The sequence below is a fragment of the Perca fluviatilis genome, chromosome 6, assembly GCF_010015445.1.
Source record: "Perca fluviatilis chromosome 6, GENO_Pfluv_1.0, whole genome shotgun sequence".
Lineage (NCBI taxonomy): Eukaryota > Metazoa > Chordata > Actinopteri > Perciformes > Percidae > Perca > Perca fluviatilis.
In genome coordinates this window covers 10,681,231-10,703,543 of record NC_053117.1, presented here as the reverse complement: position 1 = coordinate 10,703,543, position 22,313 = coordinate 10,681,231, and the positions used below count along the sequence as shown (strand labels likewise).

The following is a 22,313-nucleotide window of genomic DNA, read 5'->3' as shown; positions in this document are numbered from 1 at the left end:
AATGTTTTGGGTCCAACTTTTGCGCCCTCCCCGGGTCGTCGGGGGACACTTGCGACCCCGTCATAAGTGCTTACAGTTCTAGTTATTTATTTTTTTTCACACAGGGTACATTTAAACAATTCTTCGGGAAGATGTACCATTCTGGTTGCAGGAATGCAGAAATTGTGGAACCATCTTCTGCATGAGTCACATTGGGTCTACAAAGAAAGAAACAAATTAAACTTAGACTTGTCATATAGGTTAAGTGATATTTTGGTGCATAATGTAAATGACATAATTACAAATTTGTCACAGATTTGACATTTTATATCCACAATAGCTTTTTTAGATTTTATACATAATTTCTTTACACATAATATATTTTACACAGTAACTAACTAGCATAATTAACGTAATTTTGTGAGGGTGCATATGTATCCTCTATTTATGTAACTTTGGTTCCTTTAACAACAGGACAGGATATTCCAACGACTTTCTAATCTCCAATACACTTTACAGCATGTAGATGTTCGTGTTGTTGGATTCGAGGCACCTACCCAGTCAATTACAACAGCGTTGATATTTGTGTCCCTTGGCACAAATATGTCTTGGCACGTCTCTCTCTACGATAAGAATAACAGTAATTTATGTAAGCTTTCAAATTTACTCCCACACTGCATTACTGAAGTGGAGAACCTCAACAACAAAGCGCCAGCATGCAGAAGCTTCAGAGTTACATACAGCATTCAGTTAAAATTAATTGGGTTATCATTAAGATCTATTGCCTAATTCAGCTAAATAAATGTTTTTATGTATTTACCAGGACAGTAATTCCGCTGCCATTTCTGCACGGAGACGACTCATAGCCCTTGGTGTATTCTTCATCGTGAATGAAGTTATCGCCGGGAAGGATTTGATTGCCTCTTCAGCCATCTGATAGACATGATGATATGCAAAATAATATGCCTTACTAGAGTGTAGTCAAGTACTTGTCAAGCATGCTTAGGGGTATTCAGAATCTTCTGTAATACCTGCATCACAAAGACTCCGCAGCTTGTGGAATCTTTTTGGATTGGGTGTGGAGTAGTTGCAGCTTTCCACTTTATACTGCTCCACACCTGTTTCCCAATTACATTCTGCCGCATCCGAAAGTAGCTGCTGGAAGACAATGCAATGCACCAATGTCAAATAGTGTAAACTCAGAACTTTAGCATGTATGCAAATATTTTGAGAGTATCATCCAGATACTGTTGAAACATTAGTCCCCAGATGATGACCAAGTTTTTGCTCATGTCTGACTACTTTACAGATCTATAACCATTTGCCAAGGTTTATTACTGAATTGCAAATTATGTTAAAGTGTGACACACATCAATTTCAGTTTGCAGTTGTATTTTGGATAATTTATTTCTACCCACAATTGAAATGATGCTTCACTGTTAGTCGGACAATTAAGTGATATTTGGTATTATTTTCTTACTTGTAACGCTGAACAGCAGTTATGGAGAGGTGAAAATCTTGTTCTGCAGTGGCAGGATCCATCACAAATAAAGTCCTTAAAGGCGCATGAAGGTACTGGGACAAATACATAAGAAAAAAGCAGAAGCACAGTACGAAATCAGCAATTATCCTCTGCTAATGTTCTTTGCAATTATTTGTGTTGTTGTACTCACCACGAAACGCCAGTGGTTGTTATTTACATTAACAAATGACACAGCAGCGTCAAAGATATCCAGGTTCACCTTTGAAGAAATTAGCACAACAGCATGAGGCATAACATGTCCAATATTTTATTGTTTTTTTTGGGGGATTTTTCTTATGGGAAAATTGCCAGTAAACATCAGTCCTAGACGTGTTGTCGTTCAAATTACGGTAGACTTTTCGCATCAGGTGTCGATTCATTTGCTCGCTTGAACCTCCAAGAATTACACCATTTGTGTAATGGTCTATTTGAAAGATTCGATGAGCAGGGTCGTACTGGTTAAGGGTAGCTCGCATGTAAGCTTTGATGACCTGTAAGGACATTCACCACATGTTCAGTTACCAAATATATGAGGTGATCAAGTTAGTCACTTCCTTCATGCATATTTAAAGTTTTGAAAAAGGGACTACTTTTACCTGTGAATTTCATAATACTTTGTTTTCTGAATCTTTTACCTTCATTAATTCATCATTATCAATGTATTTGAATATTAAATTATGATTTCATTGTCATGATTTTAGGAAGGATGGCCCAAATGCATGACCAGTGAAACAAGGCTTGAATCTATCCAGACTTTACTCAGAACAGAATAGTGTCTCAATAACACTTATGCAGAAATACTCTGTATACACTTACTCTTTGGAAGCAGAAATCACACGACAAAGACACAAATCTGACACATAACCCAAATACACAGAACAATTAAGTTGATAATCAATGACAGAGCAGATGATAAATGCAAACACGTGCAAATTATTAACAAAGGTGGCTGAGACAAAAGGGATTCGGTGAGAACACAAAATGGAGGGAACAAGCAGACAGGAAGCAAAGGGGTCTGTTCCATGAAGGAGGTTTAACAAACTCTGAGTCTAACCCTGATCTCTGAGTTGATTTACCCTGAGATGGGAAACTCTGTTTTCGGTTCCAGAAAAGCTGATATGAGTTGGTTCAATCAACTAAAGCCCTATTCGCACGGGATAAGTATTATCTAGGGACCTCGTGTGAATTATAAATTACCCACCCACGTCTGAGTTTCATCTGGCGCATTCGAACGGGATAAGCTAAGCCTGTGATTTTACTCGAATTTACTGACATTAAGCAACAGTAGAAACATGGGTGTGGGTAGCTCTGCTACGTGTGTTTGTGTGTGGTCAGATCTCGAGGACACACACGCACACAATCTCAACCGGGTAGTCAGTCATCGTCCGAACTCGCGGACCTCTCTCTTTCTTTCTCTCACTTTTTTCTCCGGGTGGTGTCAAGCAGGGTCCGGTTAGATGGATAAAATAAAACATTTCACCAGGTTAAAATCTATTAGCTCAAGCTTTACGCTTGATTTATTTGTAACATTAACCTCTAATTATGAAGTGAGCCCCCTCGCTTGATTGTGCATTATTTTTGATAAGCTATGGCTCGGAGATGTCTTGTCGTTATCTCTAGATGTATGATACAAACAAAAAATATATTTACCGCATGCTGTTATACATGTCATCCATCGCCATCTAATCATTCTTTTTGTCTTCGCACTTGTGGTGGTTTTCATCTTTCTCTTTCTGCAAATTGTATATGATGTATAGTGACATGACCCAGCACCCAAAACACTGTCAAAACACTCCAACGTACCCTCCATTCTTCGCGAAAGATGGATAAAAAGGCGCAAAAGAAGGAAATAGGTACCTTGAAAAAACAAAAAAGCCCAGCCAAATCCTGGACAAATCAGAGATGCCGATTTGCACGGGACTAATATTATCACAGGACCTCCGTTTTCGGCGAAATATGGTAGGTCATTTGCGGGGGAATTATTACTTTACAAATTACAGACATGACCGATTCGCACGGGATTAAGATCACAGACAACCTCCGCAATTATTACAAATGACTGGAGGTCACCAGGTAATACTTATCCCGTGCGAATAGGGCTTAAGAGTATGTTCACGCGCGTGCACCACCACAATAAAAAGGCAGCATGAATGGAGCCATGATTCACCATGGTAACAACCACAAACAAACGGGTCGGCAGAAATACTCATGTGCACAAACAAGTTTGAACATGCATTTCGTTAAAAAAGCAACACAGCGGCTGCTGCAAAAGAGAGACAATTGGTGTGGGAGAAAAGTGCTGCTCGAGTCAATGCGTAAGCATTAACAGTGTATTAATTTCATATTTAATCACAGTTAACTTATAATATTACTGGTGAAAACTAATTTCATATAGGGGTGCAATCCTGCGGGTGAAAAAGTAAGATACTACTAATCCCATTCTGAGGCTGCAGCACCATGGTCATTAACAGAACTATAATGTATAATCATTTATTTCTTTGTTCTTTGTTTCTTTATTTCTAAAAACGTAATGCGACACAAAGAATCTGCTGAGATGTTAAAGCATGTCCACGACGGTGGATGATAGTGAGATGAGGACGGATAAGGTATCAACATATCAGATGGCCTGTGAAAAAATGTGGAAATGAAAATAGGCTACATTTAGTCGGGACTCAATATCATTTCCGGACGTAAACTCTGTGTGAATTAATACAACTTTTTCATCAATGTGATCGTCGATAAAAGGACTTGACATGTTTGAGAAATAAACGTTTTATAATCTGCCTAACAATAAGTTTTTTTATTCATGCAGATAACAAACTGCATTAAAATGCGCCTGATACAGGCTGAATGAATGAATGAGGAAATGAGAGAGAAGAAACCTCATTTCTGTGTCGGAGGGAGGAGAATGAGAGAAACTCGAGGTTTCTTGAAGAAAACCTGCTCCCGACCAGGTTAGGTTCACAGACTCAGTTACCATAGTAACTGACTGAGGTTAAGTTACCATAGTAACTGACTCTGAGGTTAAATTACCTCTCTTTCTGAAACGGAAAACCCAGAGTTTCCCTCATCTCAGGGTTAATAAACTCAGAGTTTCAGTAATTCTGCTTTCTGGAAAGGACCCCAGGAGAAGGGCGGAGACAACACATCACAGATAAAGGATAAACAAAACAACAGAAACAAGGAGCAATACACAGAATGCCCAGCAGGTTGGCCATTGTGTTCAAGTCCAAACTGAATTCACGACATGAATCCCTTTTGATATTGCAAGGTTCGAGTAATTTGTTCATATTTATTGCTATGAACTCAACAGAACACTGATGTGAGTTACTTACCTCAACACAGATCAGTTCTTGTGGGCGTAAGGTCATAAATTCAGAATGCCGCAGAGTAAAACACTGGTCCTGTGACTTTATCACTGACACCACAAGTTCAGTCTGACCTTGTTCCCACAGTGTTTTTGTCTGTAAAGGAATTCTTTTTTAAATAAAAAAATGGTTGAAAAACATTATTATAATACTTTGAGATATGTTGTCATACCAGTGTACTTGATTCTTTCCCCTGGTCTACTGTGACTGTCAGCTGATTTTGTGTAGCAGGAATTTTGACTGTGCTTTTCTCATCTTTTTCTGAGGTCGCTGGTTCCTGTTTGCTGTCTGTGCCCTTTTTTTACCAGCCTTGCTGATTGGTTCTGGTATTGTTTGTGATGGATTGCTTTTCTCATCTTTTTCTGAGGTTTCTGGTTCCCGTTTGCTGTCTGTGCCCTTTTTTTTACCAGCCTTGCTGATTGGTTCTGGTATTGTTTGTGATGGATTGCTTTTCTCATCTTTTTTTGAGGTTGCTGGTTCTTTTTTTGTCCCTGCGTCCTTCTTTTTGCTAGCCTTTTTTTTGGGTTCTGGAATTGTTTGAGGGATATTGTAAAAATTTGGACTTGGACAATGGGTTTTCCACGTTTCAGCCAGGTATCTTCAGCCTGTGGCACATTTTGTCCCGATTTGGTTTGTTTTAAGAGTATTTGTTCTGGGAGATTATGCCTGAGAATGTGTTCAATGTACCTCCCTTTTAGAGAGGAGTACATACTTCTGATAAATTCTGCAGGCCTAATGTTTTTTTTTTGTTGATTGAGTGTTTGACAATGCCAAACCATGTTTCTACATGGCAGTTAGTGTCTCTGGACTGTACATCAGATGTTGTATCAGGATCAAGGGTCTTGTCTCGGGCATAGCGCCTTAGGTCGCCAAGCATAGCACCACTCCACAGTGGGAAGAGCCCCATGTAATTACCCAATAGCACCTTTAAGATGTCAGGACAGTGGTAGCGGTTGGGCTGATGTCCATCCTCATCCTCCTCTGCCTCTCTTATTGCTGCCTGTGCTTCTTGAAATGCTTCTTGGAAGCATTTGGTATAGGGGACCTACCCACAATCGTCTTATGCTCTTCCTCCTCCCATACACTCTGATTCGCTGTCTATGTCCCCATTTTCAAGTGTTGGGTTTTTGCCCTTGGCTATCAACTGTTGCTGAAAGGCTAGGCTCTGATGAACATTTGGAAGCACTTGTTCTGCCAACAAGACAGTACAGAGATGCTTGAAAATGTCCTGGCCTGACTGCAGGGACACTGAGTTTTGAATTCGTGCAAACACGAATGTAACAAACTCTCTGAGACCTGGGTCATCCGTCCTGCGGCTGATGGTGTTGCTCACTGCTTTAATGACGTGTGCTGAGCAAAGGTGGAGTATTGTGGTGGGTTTGATTTCATCCCACCTTTTCTGCCTAATTATGGTGAACGTTCTTGCCAGATATGCATCCACAGTTTCTCTGTTGAACGCCAGTAGTGTGGCTTGCATTAGTGCCCAACTAAAGTTTCAACTTGATTGACATGATGCGTTGTATATTTGGCCAATGTATGCAGAAACTGAAGTAGCCAATATGCCAGAGGTGGAACTGAATGGTTATTTGAAAGAAGCTCACAGACAGGGAGAGGGGGAGCATCTTGGCCTGCTCCAGGCAGGGTAAGGGCATAGTAAAAAACCCTTTTGTTGTCACCTGGTATCTTTCTGACAACACCTCCTGTAGCATCGAGGTACAATGCCACCTTTTTTTTTCCTCAAATGGGTTAATCTGCAGGACTTGAATGTAGCCTGGCATGTTGACATGATTGCTGTCACATTCTCTGATAATATCCTGCGTGAGTGGAAGTTCAAGAACAACATTATCGTGAAGCTGCTTGCTTTTTTTTCAGTTCTGATGCAATTACCTTGAGAATGTTCTTGCTTAAGCTGTGGGATACATTGCCAGCAATTACTTCAGGCAGTGGAGTGGAGCGCAACCGACTGTAATACACCCTGCTAATGCCTTTTCTCACAGTTTTTGCTATGTGGCCTCGTTTAACATTGCTTGCTGGTCTACACCTGGTTTCACTTTTAAGGTGACTGACAAGTCCAGAGCGATGTACAGACAATTTAATGTTTTTCTGGTGTGTTGGCGGTCTTTCTGCCATTTGCATCAAAAACCTGGCCTTGCAAGTTGAAAACTTGCATACTGCACGGACAGACAAGTATGGGGCCTTTCGTTTTCTGCTACCGGGTACACGTATGTGGTGATATGTGAACTTTAGGACACAAGCTGGATGTTGTTTTACTATCTCATTGTAGAGTATATTGGTCCATGGTGTAGTTAATTTCCATTTTTAGGTGCTATTAATGGCCACTGGTCTTTTGTCAATGTTATATTAAATTTACGTCACTGGTGGTATCTTTCTGTAACGGGTTGTGTCCTCCTTGACATTCATCATAGACTCATCAGAATGTATTGTTTGCTCTGTGTCCTCATCATCTTTCCCTTGCTCCACCTCTAAGTCCTCATCTTCCTCAGACTCCATGCCTCTCTGTTTGACTTTTACAGTTTGCTTCTCCAGCTGCTCACCATCTGAATCACTTTTTTCTGATTCTGTGCCTGTCTGTATCTCTCGGTCTTCATTTGTATTAACAAACTTTTATCTCTGAATCATCTTCTTCCTCTTCTTTAAAGTCTGTACCTGTTTTGTGTGATCTGTTCTCTTTTACTCTCCCCACTGATCCACCTCTGAATAATTGTCTTCATCTTCCTCAGACTCGGTGCCTATACATGTTTTTATTTCAATGTTGTCCACCTGCTCCATGCCTGTATCATCTTCTGACTCCGTCCCCTGTTTTGCAATGTCATCATTTCTTTCCTTATCAATCAATAGCTGTTCTGTAGCTGTATGATGGGTTTTTTGAAAAAAGAAGCTTTGTGCAATGTGTAGGGGGTTAGTTGAGTTCATCACAAGTTGTTTGACATGAATAGGTCAAAAGGTCAGGCCGCATAATAGATTTATGGCATTTTTTTACATAAAAAAATATTAAAAGAATTAAAGGATGTTTTTTTTGAAAAAAGCTTTGTGCAATGTGTAGGGGGGTTAGCTGAGTTCATCACAAGTGGTTTGACATGAATAGGTTGAAAGGGTAAGCTGCATTTGTTCGAATGTGTCGAAAATATCCAATGTCCAATATAAAACCAACTTTACCACGGTCGAGTTTTCAATGTTACGAAGGTGGCTCTCTCTTTTGGCTAGATCGCCATGGTAATTTGCGCTGCACGACTACACTGGTCCGGACCAGGTTGTGTTAAGAGTTTCGGATTGAAATCGGCTATAAAAAGCGTCTTTCACAAATTAATTCCTTTTGTAAATAGCGTCACCATTCTTGCAAAGTCCCGTGGACCTGAATCATTATTAGGGCCCTATGAAATCTGTTTTATTTTTTTTCAAATTCCGTGTTTTCGGAATTATTTTTAGCCCTTTCAGATTTTTCGGATTGGCTAGTTTTCTTTTCACTTCTAAGCAGTATAGACCTTTTAAAAGCTCTGGCACAAACTAACAATTCAGTTTTTTTTATTTAAACTGTTAATATATTTTGAGCAAAGCACATTCAAAATTACCTAAATAAAAGCTAATAGAGCTCAACCGTCACGCCCACAGCGGGTTCCGGAAGTAAAAATACAATGCAATTTCTCCATTGACAAATTGGAGTATAAGCCATAAAATGTTAACTGTTGAAGGTAGACTTAAAACCAGCATGCTGACGTGACTGAGCGATTCTATATGCTCATATAGATGCCAAAAATCATGGGGCACCAACCTTGTTTTGAGATAGACGTCTTTTATTCGCGATGTCTTGGATAAGTACTTCATTACCTACAATCCCACAGTGATGCCTCTGATTGGTGGAACTCATGCTGGGGAGGAGGGGGTGCTGCCTGCATGATCCGTCACGAGGATTTACGACACTGCATGAATCACGATCTGTTCCCAAAAAAAAAAAAAAAAACACGATCTGTTCCCACGCTTCTGCCGTTAGCCTCCGCCGGGAAGCTAACGTTAGTTTAGTTAACAGCTAATTTGGCTAACCGCTAGCTGACAGCTTGATTCAGTCTAAAATAACGTTAACTCAAACTAAACACTGGGGAAAGCAGGCTTCAGCTGATGTAAAAGCCGTTATATATGTTAACGGTTATTTTCAGGTTTTATTTTGAGGGTCTTTTAAAGTTATTACATTCTGTCTCAGCTAGCGGTTAGCCCAATTAGTTGTCAGCTAAACTAACGTAGCTTCCTTTATTCAGTGGTGCGCGGTGGTTTATGGGATGAGTAAATGATGATATGTACTCAGTCTTGTACCTTTTCACTTTTTGGATTTTTTTTGTTCATTTTTTCATGGTACGTGAAATGGTACGTTGTATGCATATGAGTCACGTACCATCTGGTTAGCCTAAGGCATGATCTAAAACTCTTTATATACAGATTTTTCCAGACGTCAATGGGAGAAATGAATGAGAAATTTACTTCCGGAACCCAAGGTCTCTGAGGAGAGACTGTTGAGCTCTATTGGATGCTCGCCTATAACTAGGGCTGCAGCTATCGATTCCTTTTGTAATCGATTAATCTAGCACTTTATCGATCGATTAATCGGATAATTGTTTTTCTAGCATTTTTAAACAACCAAAACTAGGGAAAAAAGCAACATTTTTGGAGAAAAGCAACATTTGTATTGCCTACATTGCTTACAATATCATATCTCAAAAAACTAAACCTATTAAGTGCATTTAAGTGCCATATTACATGGTTTAAAAAAAAAAATGTTTTCAAATGATATCAGTCTCAAACTAAGGCATACATTAAACATACACAAACATAACATTAAGTTGTGCAACTTAACTTTCAGAACTACAAGTTTCAACCTGAGACTGATCTGCATATACAGTAGGCCTATATGTAAATATTAGTTATATTCAACCTATTTTCATTTATATATTTGATTATGTCACACAGCTCTGTTACACTTATGCTATTAGATCGTTGATCAGCTGTTTCTCCAGAGAGAGAGGGAGAGAGATGCACAACAATCAGCTGTTTTTCCGAAGGGATAGTCAACGCGTAAGCTCTTTAGATCAAATTGTGGTCACCGCTATGTATTTTCTTGTCTTTGATTTTGGTAGTTGTTGTGTTTGGTGTAGTTTCATCGTCCATACGACTCTGACTTACTTTTGTCGGTCCGCTTCGTGGAATGGAGGATTAAGTTAGACTCCATGTTTTCTGTTGAGATGCTAAAGCACTGACGTCGTGCTATTATTGTGGTAAGCTAGTTTGACTTTGCAGTAGACACACTGTACAGAGTTTTAGTTTTAATTACATTTGAACTGATTCCAAACTTTGGACACTCGTTGGACAGTCGTTTTCTCCAGCCTGTCTCTAGCCCCTCGCAAAGCGAGCGCAGAGCCTGAGACACCCAGATCCTGGAGTGTCAAAATGAGGATCTGGTGGTTCACTGGGTCAAATGTAGCAGAATGGTCAAGAAGGATGACGATGAGAGAGAGAGAGAGAGAGAGAGAGAGAGAGAGAGAGAGAGAGAGAGAGAGAGAGAGAGAGAGAGAGAGAGAGAGAGAGAGAGATTGCTCTAGCGATGTGAAGCTGCTCAGTGACAGCAAGGAGGGCAGTTTCTGTTTCATTGAAGCCAGACTGGTGGGGATCAAGAAGGTTGTTCTGGTGGAGATAGGTAGAGAGTTTATTATAAATGCACGCTCAAGAGTTTTAGATGGAAATGGAAGAAGGGAGACGGGTCTGTAGTTATTAACCTCAGACGAGTGTTGTTTTTTTGAGTAGTGGGGTCACTTGCCTCTTTGAGGGCATTGGGGAAACCGCCAGTTGACAAGGAGATGTTGATGAAATCGGTGAGGAAAGGAAGGTCAGGAGCAATAGATTGGAGAAGGTGAGAAGGGATAGGATCAAGGGGCAGGTGGTTGGACGGGCAGAGGTAATCAAAGTAAGAATTTGATTTGGAGGTAGAGGGGTGTAAGAGGGAAAGAGTACTGGATGTGATGGATGGTAAGATGATTTCAGGAAGTGTGGTGGAGAATGAAGAGCGTATGTCATCTATCTTTTTTACAAAGTAGTTGACAAGTGTGTTGGTAGGAGGGAGGAGGTGGACTGGGGTTGGAGAAAGAGGATTCAATTTTGGTTTGATAAAAAGAGCTTTTTGCTGCAGAAATGGAGGCAGCGAAGGAGGAAAGAAGAGACTGATAGGTAAGCAGACCATCTGGGTGTTTAGATTTCCGTCATTTCCTTTCCGCTGCCCGTATAGTAGCACGCACGGAGTCAGATAATCACGGAGGAGGGGAGGACTTGCGAGCCTGCCGTCAAGTAAGAGGGCAGAAAGAGTCAAGAGAGGAGGATAGAGTAGAGTAGGCCTGCACGATTCGGGGGAAAAATGTGAATCACGATTTTTTAGCTTAGAATTGATATCCTGATTCTCTGCCACGATTTTTTTCTCACGATGTGTAATGTTTATTGCACACATGAACCATGACAAAACAAAAATAAATTAGCAGTACCAAACATTGATTTTTGGCACCTAGAGCACATTGCGCATCACCACAAGCCTGTAAACATAGAGGCTTCATTGAATAAAGAAAATAAAGTAAATACTGGCCATTTAAGTACAGTAGGCTACAAAAAATAGTGACCTAACATATTGAACTACATATGGCCCTGATACCGGCTCTATCTGAACTCCTTGAACATGTCTTTACATAATTAAAACATGTCAATCAACATGCTACAGCTTCAGTCTCTAGAGCAATGGAGTTTGTAAATTGCCAATTCAGTACACTATAAAAAACAATGATTTCTTTGCACACTCTTTAACTGCTTGCCTTTTTTATTAGGGCTGTCAATCGATTAAAAAAAATTAACTAATTAATCGCACAATTTGCTGTAGTTAATCGCGTTTTTAAATTGAGAAGCTTGTAGTAATGGATATTTAAATGCTAAATCACTTAACTTTGCAAATATGAAGACAAAACAAACAAGGAAAGGTTCTGCTAAGTTCAGAATGTTTAATATCTTTCAGAACAGCAGCAACAATATTTTAGCTTATTTAGTCCTGCTGAAGGCTGCTGAAACGACTAGAAACTGTCCGACTTGAGAGCAGATTTTTGTCACCACCCCCAATATTAGCAACATACCTAATATACCATATATATATATATATAAATATACCATATATATATATATATATATAATATATATATATATAATATATATATATATATAATATACATATATAATATATATAATTAAAATATACATATATATTATAATATATATATATATATAATATATATATATATATATATATAATATATATATAATATATATATAATATATATAATATATAAACACACAATATACATATATAAAAACACAGACACAAGAGAAACACACAACACAGCACAGAGAGAGAGAGAAACAACACACAACCGAATGACAGACACACACACACACAGCACACATGAAACCAAGGAAATATGGAGGACAAACACACAAAGGAGGACAGACAACAGACAAGCCACGACACAGATGCACAGACATGGACCAATCAAACACACAGACAACAACACAGAACGACGGACACATAATCTCAGGATCGACCTATAGAACAACCCCAAAGACAGGAATCACAGGAAAATAGAAGAACACACAGGAACACATAAATAGGCAACCAAGACAAGGAATCACATCAGACTGACCCAAACAACACACCAACAGGGAGCCTTTTCAGAACGAAGATGTGACACTGAGTGGTAGCTGATCACATTGAGACCAGATCCACGAATCCGACAAAGTGAACAGGCATGAGTAAAAAAAGTAGATGGATGGAGGGTGAAAGTACATAACGCCAGAGAAGAGGAGAGTAAATAAATGGAATGGATAGTGTGAGCGGAGAGATGGAAGAAATGGAGGTATGGAGGGAGTAGGGCTGCAACAACGATCGGGAAAACTTTGATATAAAGAAAGTCAACGGAATTTAATGATGAAAGCAGTAACGAGCATGCACTTTACGAACCGGTGAGATAAAAAAAAATGGAGTGAAGGGAGTAGTGGAAGGAAGAAAAAAAAGAGTAGAGCGGGTAGAGGAAATACGAGAGAGAAGGAGAGACCCGAACGTTGTTCTAAACACACGTGGAGGCAAGAAATCAGTACGACCTACCCAAGGAAATCCCGGTGTATGAATTACACCAAATAAACGTGAAAACAAGATAAGCAAAGACAGCTGCTAATGCAGTACGGACGGAGTAACCACGGTGATGATTCAGCACCTAAAACGTAAACATGTTGGAGTCCTTGATGAGGAGGAAGGGAGTTAAACAGCAGGGTAAAGTCACTACAGAATCCTACTTTTGTTCCGTTTTGAAGTGAGGAACGTAACGTCCCTCCAGTAGCTCTTCTGGTGCTGGTTTGGTGTTTACTCGTTATCCAGCTTCACAAGCATGACAAGCTAGTGTTAGCTCGTTAATAACAGTAGTAAAACAGCCGTGGTATAGTTTGCAAGACTAAAGACACGTTTTTATTCACTCGTCTTTTGTGGCCCATTCATTTTTCAATCTGTTATCATGCAGAGGTGTCAAAAGTATTCACATTCATTACTCAAGTAGAAGTACAGATACTAGGGTTTGAAAAGACTTCTGTAAAAGTTGAAGTATCAACTCAAGCTTTTTACTTAAGTAAAAGTACTGGTTTCAAAACTACTTAAAGTATAAAAGTAAAAGTAATGTAAGGGGGAAAAAAAATGCCATTAAGGTCAAAAGCTTTTTAGTAGACTTGACTACTGTAACGGTGTCCTTACAGGTCTCCCTAAAAAATCAATTAGACAGCTGCGGCTGATTCAGAATGCTGCTACCCGAGTTCTAACGAAGACCAAGAAAGTGGATCACATGAAGTCTTTACACTGGCTTCCTGTGCCTCAAAGAATAGACTTCAAAATAGGGCCAAAATATATTTCTGATATGTTATTCCACCATGAACCACCCAGACCTCTCAGGTCATCTGGGACAGGTCTGCTTTCTGTCCCCAGAGTCAGAACTAAGCAGGGGGAAGCACCGTTCAGTTTTTATGCTCCATATATCTGGAACAAACTCCCAGAAAGCTGCAGGTCAGCCACGACACTCAGCTGTTTTAAATTAAGGTTGCCCTGTGCTGAAATGTGCTATATAAATAAAGTTGCCTTGCCTTGCCTTACCCCACCTCCACAAAAAAACTTTTTTCTAAAGGCCATAATGACTATAATGTTATATTAAAATCATATCTGCAAACTCAGAAGGGCTGAAAAAGGTGACATCTCTTCTGTGTTTTTCAGACAACGGCAGCTACAGTCTGGTGTTACAATCCTCTCCAGTGAAATACAGACACACTTTTACACCGTTTAGCTGTCAGTATTTTTTTTTTTTTAAATATGATTTATTTATTGAGTTAGCTGTCAGTATTTTAACCGTGTTTAATCCAGCTACTAGCTAACGGTAGGCTAACGTTACCTGCTGCTAACTGTAGTGTTAACTAGCGTCCTGCGCGTCCATTTTCGGAGCATCCGAGAGAAGCGCAGGCATTTAAGTGGCACCTAAATAAGACACTGAAATCCGCGTTGCTATTCGGTCCGGTAGATAACGGTCGTTAAGGCACCGGTGCCGTATTACCACCGGGTCTGTGCAGGTACGATGGATCACGAACAAACCAATAGGGTGTCGGAATGGTATACGTTTATACTTCTCATCCAACCACAATCAAATTCACTCTATCCCGATGGCGCGATTATCTTTTATTTTTTGCGTGTGTTTTTCTGAACGATGCCAAACTGAAATAGGAGTAACAATGCTATTTTTAAAATGTAAGGAGTAGAAAGTACAGATAATTGCGTGAAAATGTAAGGAGTAGAAGTAAAAAGTCTGCTGTAAAATAATTACTCCAGTAAAGTGTAGATACCCAAAATTTCTACTTAAGTAAGGTAACAAAGTATTTGTACTTCGTTACTTGACACCTCTGTTATCATGTATATCTTCTGTGCTTTGTCCCGTATCAGTTGTTGTTGACTGTGTGTGTGTGTGTGTGTGTGTGTGTGTGTGTGTGTGTGTGTGTTTTTAAACAATTTCATTTTAAAGTTCTTATATAGCACTTGGTCATCTTAAGCTGTGTTTATGTGTGTGTGTCTGTCTCTTGTCTGTATCTGCTCTTTGTGTTACTTACCTTTACACAACTATTAACTAAAACAAGTATGTATGCATGTATGTATTGAGTTGATGTAAATTAATGCTTTTTTTTTTTTCACCCGATTGATCGAAAAAAATCGACAGATTGATCGATTATTAAAATAATCGTTAGTTGCAGCCCTAAAGTGGAGTAACAGTGAGGTTATGATCATCAGACGGAAAATTAGACAGTTTCAGAAACATTAAAAAGTTACATATAGAAACTTTAAGGAAGTAATGGATAGGGATACACGATGATATCGGCACGACATCGGTATCTGCCGATAAAAGCTTAAAATGATCATCGGCAGATATGAATATTTCTGCCGATGAGCCATGCCGATAGCGTGGTTTATTATGCGCACATGACGACCATGAATGTAGCATGAGCGCCAGCAACTTAAACTTCCAACATGTCTGCTGAATGGAGGTATTTCGAGATATGTACAACAGATAACAAACTTGCTGTTTGCAGTACTTGTAAAGCACAAGTGATGTGAGGAGGCGTGTTCCACAATACAAATATGATTACGCATCTCAAGAGCCGTCATCCTGAGCAGCACCGAGACTTTGAAAAGTAAGAAGAAAAAACACCTGCAAAAACCAATCAGCAGCCTCTACTTCAGTCCTTTTGACAAAGCTAGAAAATACAGCTGCGACCACCCAAAGGTAAAAGGGCTTAACGACAAAATCATTGAATGTATTGCTCTTGATAACCTACCAGCCGCTTAGCGTGGTGGAGTCGCGGTATGCAATGCCTAGCCGGCGCTACTTTTCTGATGTGCCCTTATCTGAACTCCAGAGTGTTGTCGCCAGTCACATTGAAAAGCTCCTCGCGCCGCTAGTCACATTAGCTTTACCACGGGCATTTGGACATCAAGCGTGAGTCCTGTTAGCATGTTGAGTCTCACTGCCCAGTGGATAGACGAAGACTTCAACCTTAAAAAAGCTGTCCGACCTACACTCACAGGAATGCTCCGGATCTCACACAGCAGCTGCAATTGCATCTGCATTTGATAATACGTTTGTGAAATGGAAAATAGAAAGAGAAAGAGTGCATATCGTGCTACGTGTTGACAGTGAACGGCTGTTTAGCGTTGCCTCTGATGTAAGGCATTTGGCAGACCTGTTCAAGAAGGAGATGATGTACATTTTTTTTTATTTGAAAATGTATTTTTTATTTATTTTACTCCTAAGGACTGAAGTTTGAAGTCTGAACTTAAAAATAAAATGTGGCACTGGCATATAATTTATTCTTCTCCAAGTAAAATAATTTAACTATTAGTATTTTTCAGGGGTGAATGTCTGTTTTACATTTGTAAAATGATACATTTATGGTAGAATCAAATGTTTGCCTTGTGTATTGCCTTATCTACAACACATGAGTGTAATAAGGTAAAGGTAGTACAGGAGAGCTAGTTGGATTTCTCTTCAGTATAATTAAAGTGTATATACAGTATATCAGGGGAGAAATGTGTATATACATTGGTATCGGCCAAAATTAGTTTGAAAATATCGGCATATCGAATATCCAAAATCAGATCCAAAATCCAGTATCGTGCATCCCTAGTAATGGAATCTACAGTTTCCTGTTGAAGGTTATCAGTCATTTTCACAGCAGAGGCATACTAGCTTACATCCATCTCTTTGTCTTTTGTTAAACATGTGATGTATGATGAAGACCAGAGGAGTTCATCTACTGTCAAGCTCCTGTAGATCATGCAGGCAACCACAGTGCCTTTCTGGAAATGGGTCATGGTTGTGTTGGAGTAAGTGTTTATTTTATTTATTTTTTATTTTTTTTTAAAGAACATACTATGTTGTTAATCACCCAGCACTTAATCTTACTGTTTCTGTCTTTAGTGGGGTGGCCAGACTCAAAAAGAGGTGAACCACACACCAGTTATCTGCACTGCACTCGATGAGATAGAGTGTGCCGGACCAAGAGAATTCCTCAGAGGAAACGTACCCTGCATCAAGTAAGGGATACCCTGCTGAACAGTTGCGGTTGTGCAATCTACTGTATGTCAAAATTACATGCAAAAAAGTATTAATTTAATGTGTTAAATGCAGGCTTACATTTTGAAATATGTCCCTTGAATCAGCTGACATTTCAATTTAATATTCAGTTAAAATCTCAATGAGAATATTCTCTGGCTTTACCAGTTAAAGCTGAAGGAGGCAGAATGCCAAAAAACCCAGCCAAAATTTAAAGTAGAGGGAGACCTCCTCATCCTGCTGCTCTCTCTCCCCTCTGTGTCCAGCCCCTCCTATCAGACAAACACGGGCATATGCCCTGACTTTATACAGTAACCAATACTTGAGTACTAGTTATTAATTTCATACTGATGCCTCTTTACAGGGTTCTTTCCTGGCTCAGAATGTGTCTTTTGGGGGGACGCTTATGAAGTGGTGGGTCTGGGGGTCGTCCCACAGGAAATTTTAAGCGTCAAATACTTCATTTCCTGCATTCTGATACATTTTCAGGCACAAAGTTATGGTGAAAAAATAAAACAATGTAGGAGTGACTTATAAGGTAACTGCTATTACTATTGTAGCTTATTTGTACAATACAATCACTCTAAAGTTGCTGAAAGCTGCTGCTGTTTCACAGGGCTCGAGAGTGCGACCAATTTGGTCGCAAATGCTCCCAAAATTTGTAAGGGTGCGACTAAGATTTTTCCTAGGTTGCACCAGTGCACCTAACGTCCTCGCCTCCGCTGCCTCTCCACGAACGAAGCGATGTCGTTTATATGTTGCGGTACATGACCCATTCCTTCTGTAAAGCCTTCTGTAAAATCCTCCTGTGTTTGGATCTCTCCTCCGCGAAGCCCCGCCCCCATTCACTCACACACCGGCCGGCTCACCTGCAACATCGGAAAGCGGCTCATGGAGAGACACGGCTCCGCCGGTCCACATGCTGACATTTGTCTACAGTTTTAATTGTTATTAACACAGCTGTATATTGTTAAAGGGGTGATAGAATGATTATATAGGGTATTTTACACTGTTCCTTAAGGTCTCCTAATGGGTTATGTAACATTGGTTGGGCTGAAAATTGCCCGAATGCTATTTTATTAGGCCCTTAACTACCCTGTGAATATGGCTCTATTTGGAACAAGAGCTTTTCTTCCAAATATGGTATGCTAATGAATATTCAGAATGAGCTACGCGCTGATTGGTTTGAGCAAATTACATAGAAACATATGTGAGACTCGGCAGCAGGTCTCATATTTCAGACACTGCAAAGTTATGTTGTTTGTCAGGCTATTTCATTATTAAATTCACTTCTGAGACTTTTTTAAGCGAGGAATCAACTATATAAAGCTCAAATATGGGCCGTTTTACGAAAATTTATGGCTAATTGCAAATTTGGTAAGACTGTATCGGAGTTCAGCCGCTGGTGCTGCTTTGCCGCCCGGCGGCGGTGCTGCCTCGCCGCCCGGCCTGCCTTCCTTCACAGCCCCCGGCCTGCTATGAGGTACTTGGAGCTCCGTCACGGCTGGCAGCCCACAGCAGGGACTACCAACATCGCTGCCCTGACAGAGCTCCAGGGCCTTCAACTCCCCTCTTCCTGCTAGCTAAATGGCCCATTGTGTGAGAGTGAGAGCGCGGTCAGCGAGCTTGTTACACCAGCAATCTCTTACCACATGTTACACACATGTCACGCCACTTATACAAAATCTAACTAAAGGTCTTATAAAGCTAACAACTGTGTCCGATTTCAAGTTAATATTTGTGAAGACTAGCTAGGTGTTTCGTTAGCTGCGACTGTCCCTTCAATCCTAGCTACAAATCACGGATAGTTAGCTTCCTTTTTGCCTTAATTCGAGTATATTTACAGTTTGAATTTCGTCATGCCACTTACACAACATCTAACCAAATGTCTTATAAACCTAACAACGGTGTCCGATTTCAAGTTAATGAATTTTAACTTGCTATAAGACTTTGAGTACAGTATAATGTGCTTCAAATAAAAAAAATAAAAAAATGTACCAACTCCTTATTCTTCTTTAAAATAATTGACATAATAAATATATATATTATATTTTTTTTATATATATACATACATACATACATACATACATACATACATACATACATACATACATACATACATACATACGGTGGATACAGTTATTGTAAGTGCAATGATAAGTTAAAGTCCAATAAGTGCTTTATCAAACCGTATGAATGTGTGTCAGTGTAAAGTAGGGCTGTTGGAACGAATTCCGAAAGTTGAATATAATTCGAATAGTAACAAAATCAATACTATTCGAATGCTGAAATTACTATTTGAATGTGATTTAAAAAAAAAATTTTTTTTAATTATTTTTATAAATAGGTTGGCTAACGTTAGCTAATCTCCATCTTCTCATGTCACGTCTGATGAACAGTAAGTTATGAGAGTGAGAAACACAAGGCATTGTGAGCTAACATTACGTACCAAGTAACGTTAGTTAGTTGCAGGCTGTGGAAGAAGGACGGGAAATAGTTTTAACTCGATATCCACCGAGCCAAAATGCTTTGTTATCAATGGTTAGCTCTTTCTGGTTTCCTAACTAGGTCGCGAGTTATAGGAGCTTAGCTGGGAGCTTCATGGAGACAGCTAAAGTTAATGTTAGCTGCCCTACAGCTGGCAGATTTAGCTTTGACTTCTTATATTACCTTCTAACAGCTGTATTCTTAATAACGTGACAATCTGCAAGAAAAAGGTTGCTTATAAATCACTAAAATACTAGTGAGGGCACCGTTCGGCTTAGTTTTCAATGCCATTAGCATCATGGCTAACACTATTGTTATTTAGCTAGTTTATGACCAATCGTTTCGGCTGTGCTTACTAACATGATGTCATTATGCTAACAAAGCACTGTTAGCCTCTACAATAGCCGCTTTAATACACTTGTTAGATAATGTTTCATTACGGAGTTCTCTGTTGATTTGTGTTTGTCGCTGTGTGGAAAATAATGTTAACAGAGAGCGGCATGCCAGAAATGCAATCCATGACGTAGATCCCCTTCAAGGCCGGGCATTAGTTAGTTTGAAGTCCCTCTAGTGAGTTTTCTGGTTAATAACTAGTTCATCAGTGATTAGTTTTGATTCTGTATCTTTAATGTTTAGGGCAGTTTGCCAATTTGGTAGCATAAGGGGTAAGCATAGGACGGAGGAGACGGAGAATCAGCAAATATGGCAACCCAGAAAAGATTATTAAAGATGGCATCATATAATGTAAATGGGATACTCAACCCAATTAAAAGATCCAAGATACTAGGTAAAATTAAGAAAGAGGGGGTGGGAGTGGCTCTGCTGCAGGAGACCCACCTGTCAGAGAGGTAGCATGAAAAGCTTAAAAGAAATGGATTTAATCAAGTATTTTCTTCATCCTATAGAACAGGTCATAGGAGGGGAGTGGCCATTGTAATATCGGGGAAAATCACTTGAAAAACTTTCAGAAACCTCAGACAAACAGGGAAGGTTTATTTTAATTAAGGGGAGGGTAGAGGGAGCACTATTCTCAATGTATATATCTATCTTAAGATAGTACAGACCAAATTGGAAGTTGATCAGATGAAATCTCTAGGAGGAGTTCGTTAAAGTACGACGTGGAAATGGCCAAAATCGCAACTTTGAAATCAAAATGGCGGACTTCCTGTGGGTTTAGGGTATGGCTGCAATGAAGTCTTTTGTACATCTTGACATGTTACATATGTGTACAAAGTTTCGTGAGTCTACGTTAAACGCACTGCAGGGGCAAATTTTTTTTTAACTTTCTAGGGGGTGCTAGAGAGCCATTTTTGTGCGGCTATTCGCGAAACCATTAAAATACGTAAATTTCCATGAGACTTGATGCGACCGCCAAATTTGGTGAGTTTTTGAATATGTTAAGGCCCTCAAAAAGCCAATTAATTTGCCGTAATAATAATTCCTTCAGTTTCAATAGGGCCTTCGCTGCTTTCTGCGCTCGGGCCCTAATTAAAGCTGCGAGCAGCGATGGACGGGCCCTCGCGCCTCTGTGCGTGTTGGGGTTATCGGCGGACGCCGCTCCTTGCGACCGTGCATTTGCGGGTTCATTTGACGCTCAGGCCCTAATTCCTTCACTTTCAATAGGGCCTTCGCCACTGTCGGCGCTCGGGCCCAAATAATTCCTTCAGTTTCAATGGGGCCTTCGCCGCTGTCAGCGCTCGGGCCCTAATAATAAATTGAATTTATATAGCGCTTTTCATAGACTCAAAGTCGCTTTACAGGGGAGGTAGATAACAAAAACAGAACAAAACAAAATTAAAGCTGCAAGCAGCGATCGACGGGCCCTCGCTCCTCTGCGCGCGTCGGGGTTACCGGCGGACGCCGCTCCTTTCGACCGTGCATTTGCGCGGCACTCAGACACCGCAAATCGTCACCAATGAAAAGGGAACTGCCCGCTGAGTTCAATGATACCTCACACAAGACTCTACGTCATATGGTTCATTAGTTGTGAAAGGGGGCGTGGCCTAAGTATAGGGGGCGGGTCAAATCATCACCAATAAAAAAAATGTAAGGCTTTGCCGAGTTCATTGATACCTCACATAAGACTCTACCTTAAATGGGTCACCATTTATGAAAGGGGGGGTGGCTTAAGCATGGGGGGGCGGGCAAAACAATCGCCAATGAAGAAGGAAGTCTCTGCTGAGTTCAATGATACCTCACATAAGACTCTACCATAGATGGGTCAGCATTTATGAAAGGGGCGTGGCTTAAACATAGGGGGCGGGCCAAACCATCACCAATGAAGAAGGAAGTCTCTGCTGAGTTCAATGATACCTCACACAAGGGTCTACATCAAACGGGTCATTAGTTATGAAAGGGGGCGTGGCTTAAACATAGGGGGCGGGCCAAACCATCACCAATGAAGAAGGAAGTCTGCTGAGTTCAATGATACCTCACACAAGCGTATACCTTAAACGGTTCAAATGTTATCAAAGGGGGCGTGGCCTGAGTAAGTGGGCATGGTCATATTATAGGGGGCAGCTCAGTATCTCATGTAGACCAAACATTCTAAGTTTCATGTAAATCGGATTATGTTTGTCATAAAAGGCGCATTTCCTGTTGCCAGCTGGGGGCGCTATCGCCAAAAGTCAATTTTGGCCTGTAGGTATCCAGGCCTGGACCCTTGTCAATCGTGAGAAATTTTGGGCAGGTACGACAACGTACACTCAATTTACAACAACTTCTTTGTTCATTGCT

General features: G+C 40.2%; 1 protein-coding gene and 2 long non-coding RNA genes across 4 annotated transcripts in view; 1 reads left to right on the top strand and 2 right to left on the bottom strand.

The window, feature by feature from the left end:
- Positions 1–22,313, top strand: part of tm2d2 (TM2 domain containing 2) — a 67,646-nt gene that overhangs the window by 1,150 nt on the left and 44,183 nt on the right. For both annotated transcript variants that reach the window (XM_039803261.1, XM_039803260.1), the window contains exons 2-3: positions 16,774–16,861; positions 16,956–17,071. In XM_039803261.1, coding sequence (XP_039659195.1) covers positions 16,774–16,861; positions 16,956–17,071 — 204 coding nt within the window. The remainder of the gene's footprint in view (positions 1–16,773; positions 16,862–16,955; positions 17,072–22,313) is intronic.
- LOC120560597 lies at positions 110–913 on the bottom strand. The gene is made up of 3 exons (XR_005639494.1): positions 800–913; positions 537–602; positions 110–197 (listed from the first exon to the last, which is right to left on the bottom strand). It is a non-coding gene; the product is annotated as an uncharacterized LOC120560597 (long non-coding RNA).
- On the bottom strand, positions 1,027–1,725 carry LOC120560596. The gene is made up of 3 exons (XR_005639493.1): positions 1,653–1,725; positions 1,460–1,554; positions 1,027–1,137 (listed from the first exon to the last, which is right to left on the bottom strand). It is a non-coding gene; the product is annotated as an uncharacterized LOC120560596 (long non-coding RNA).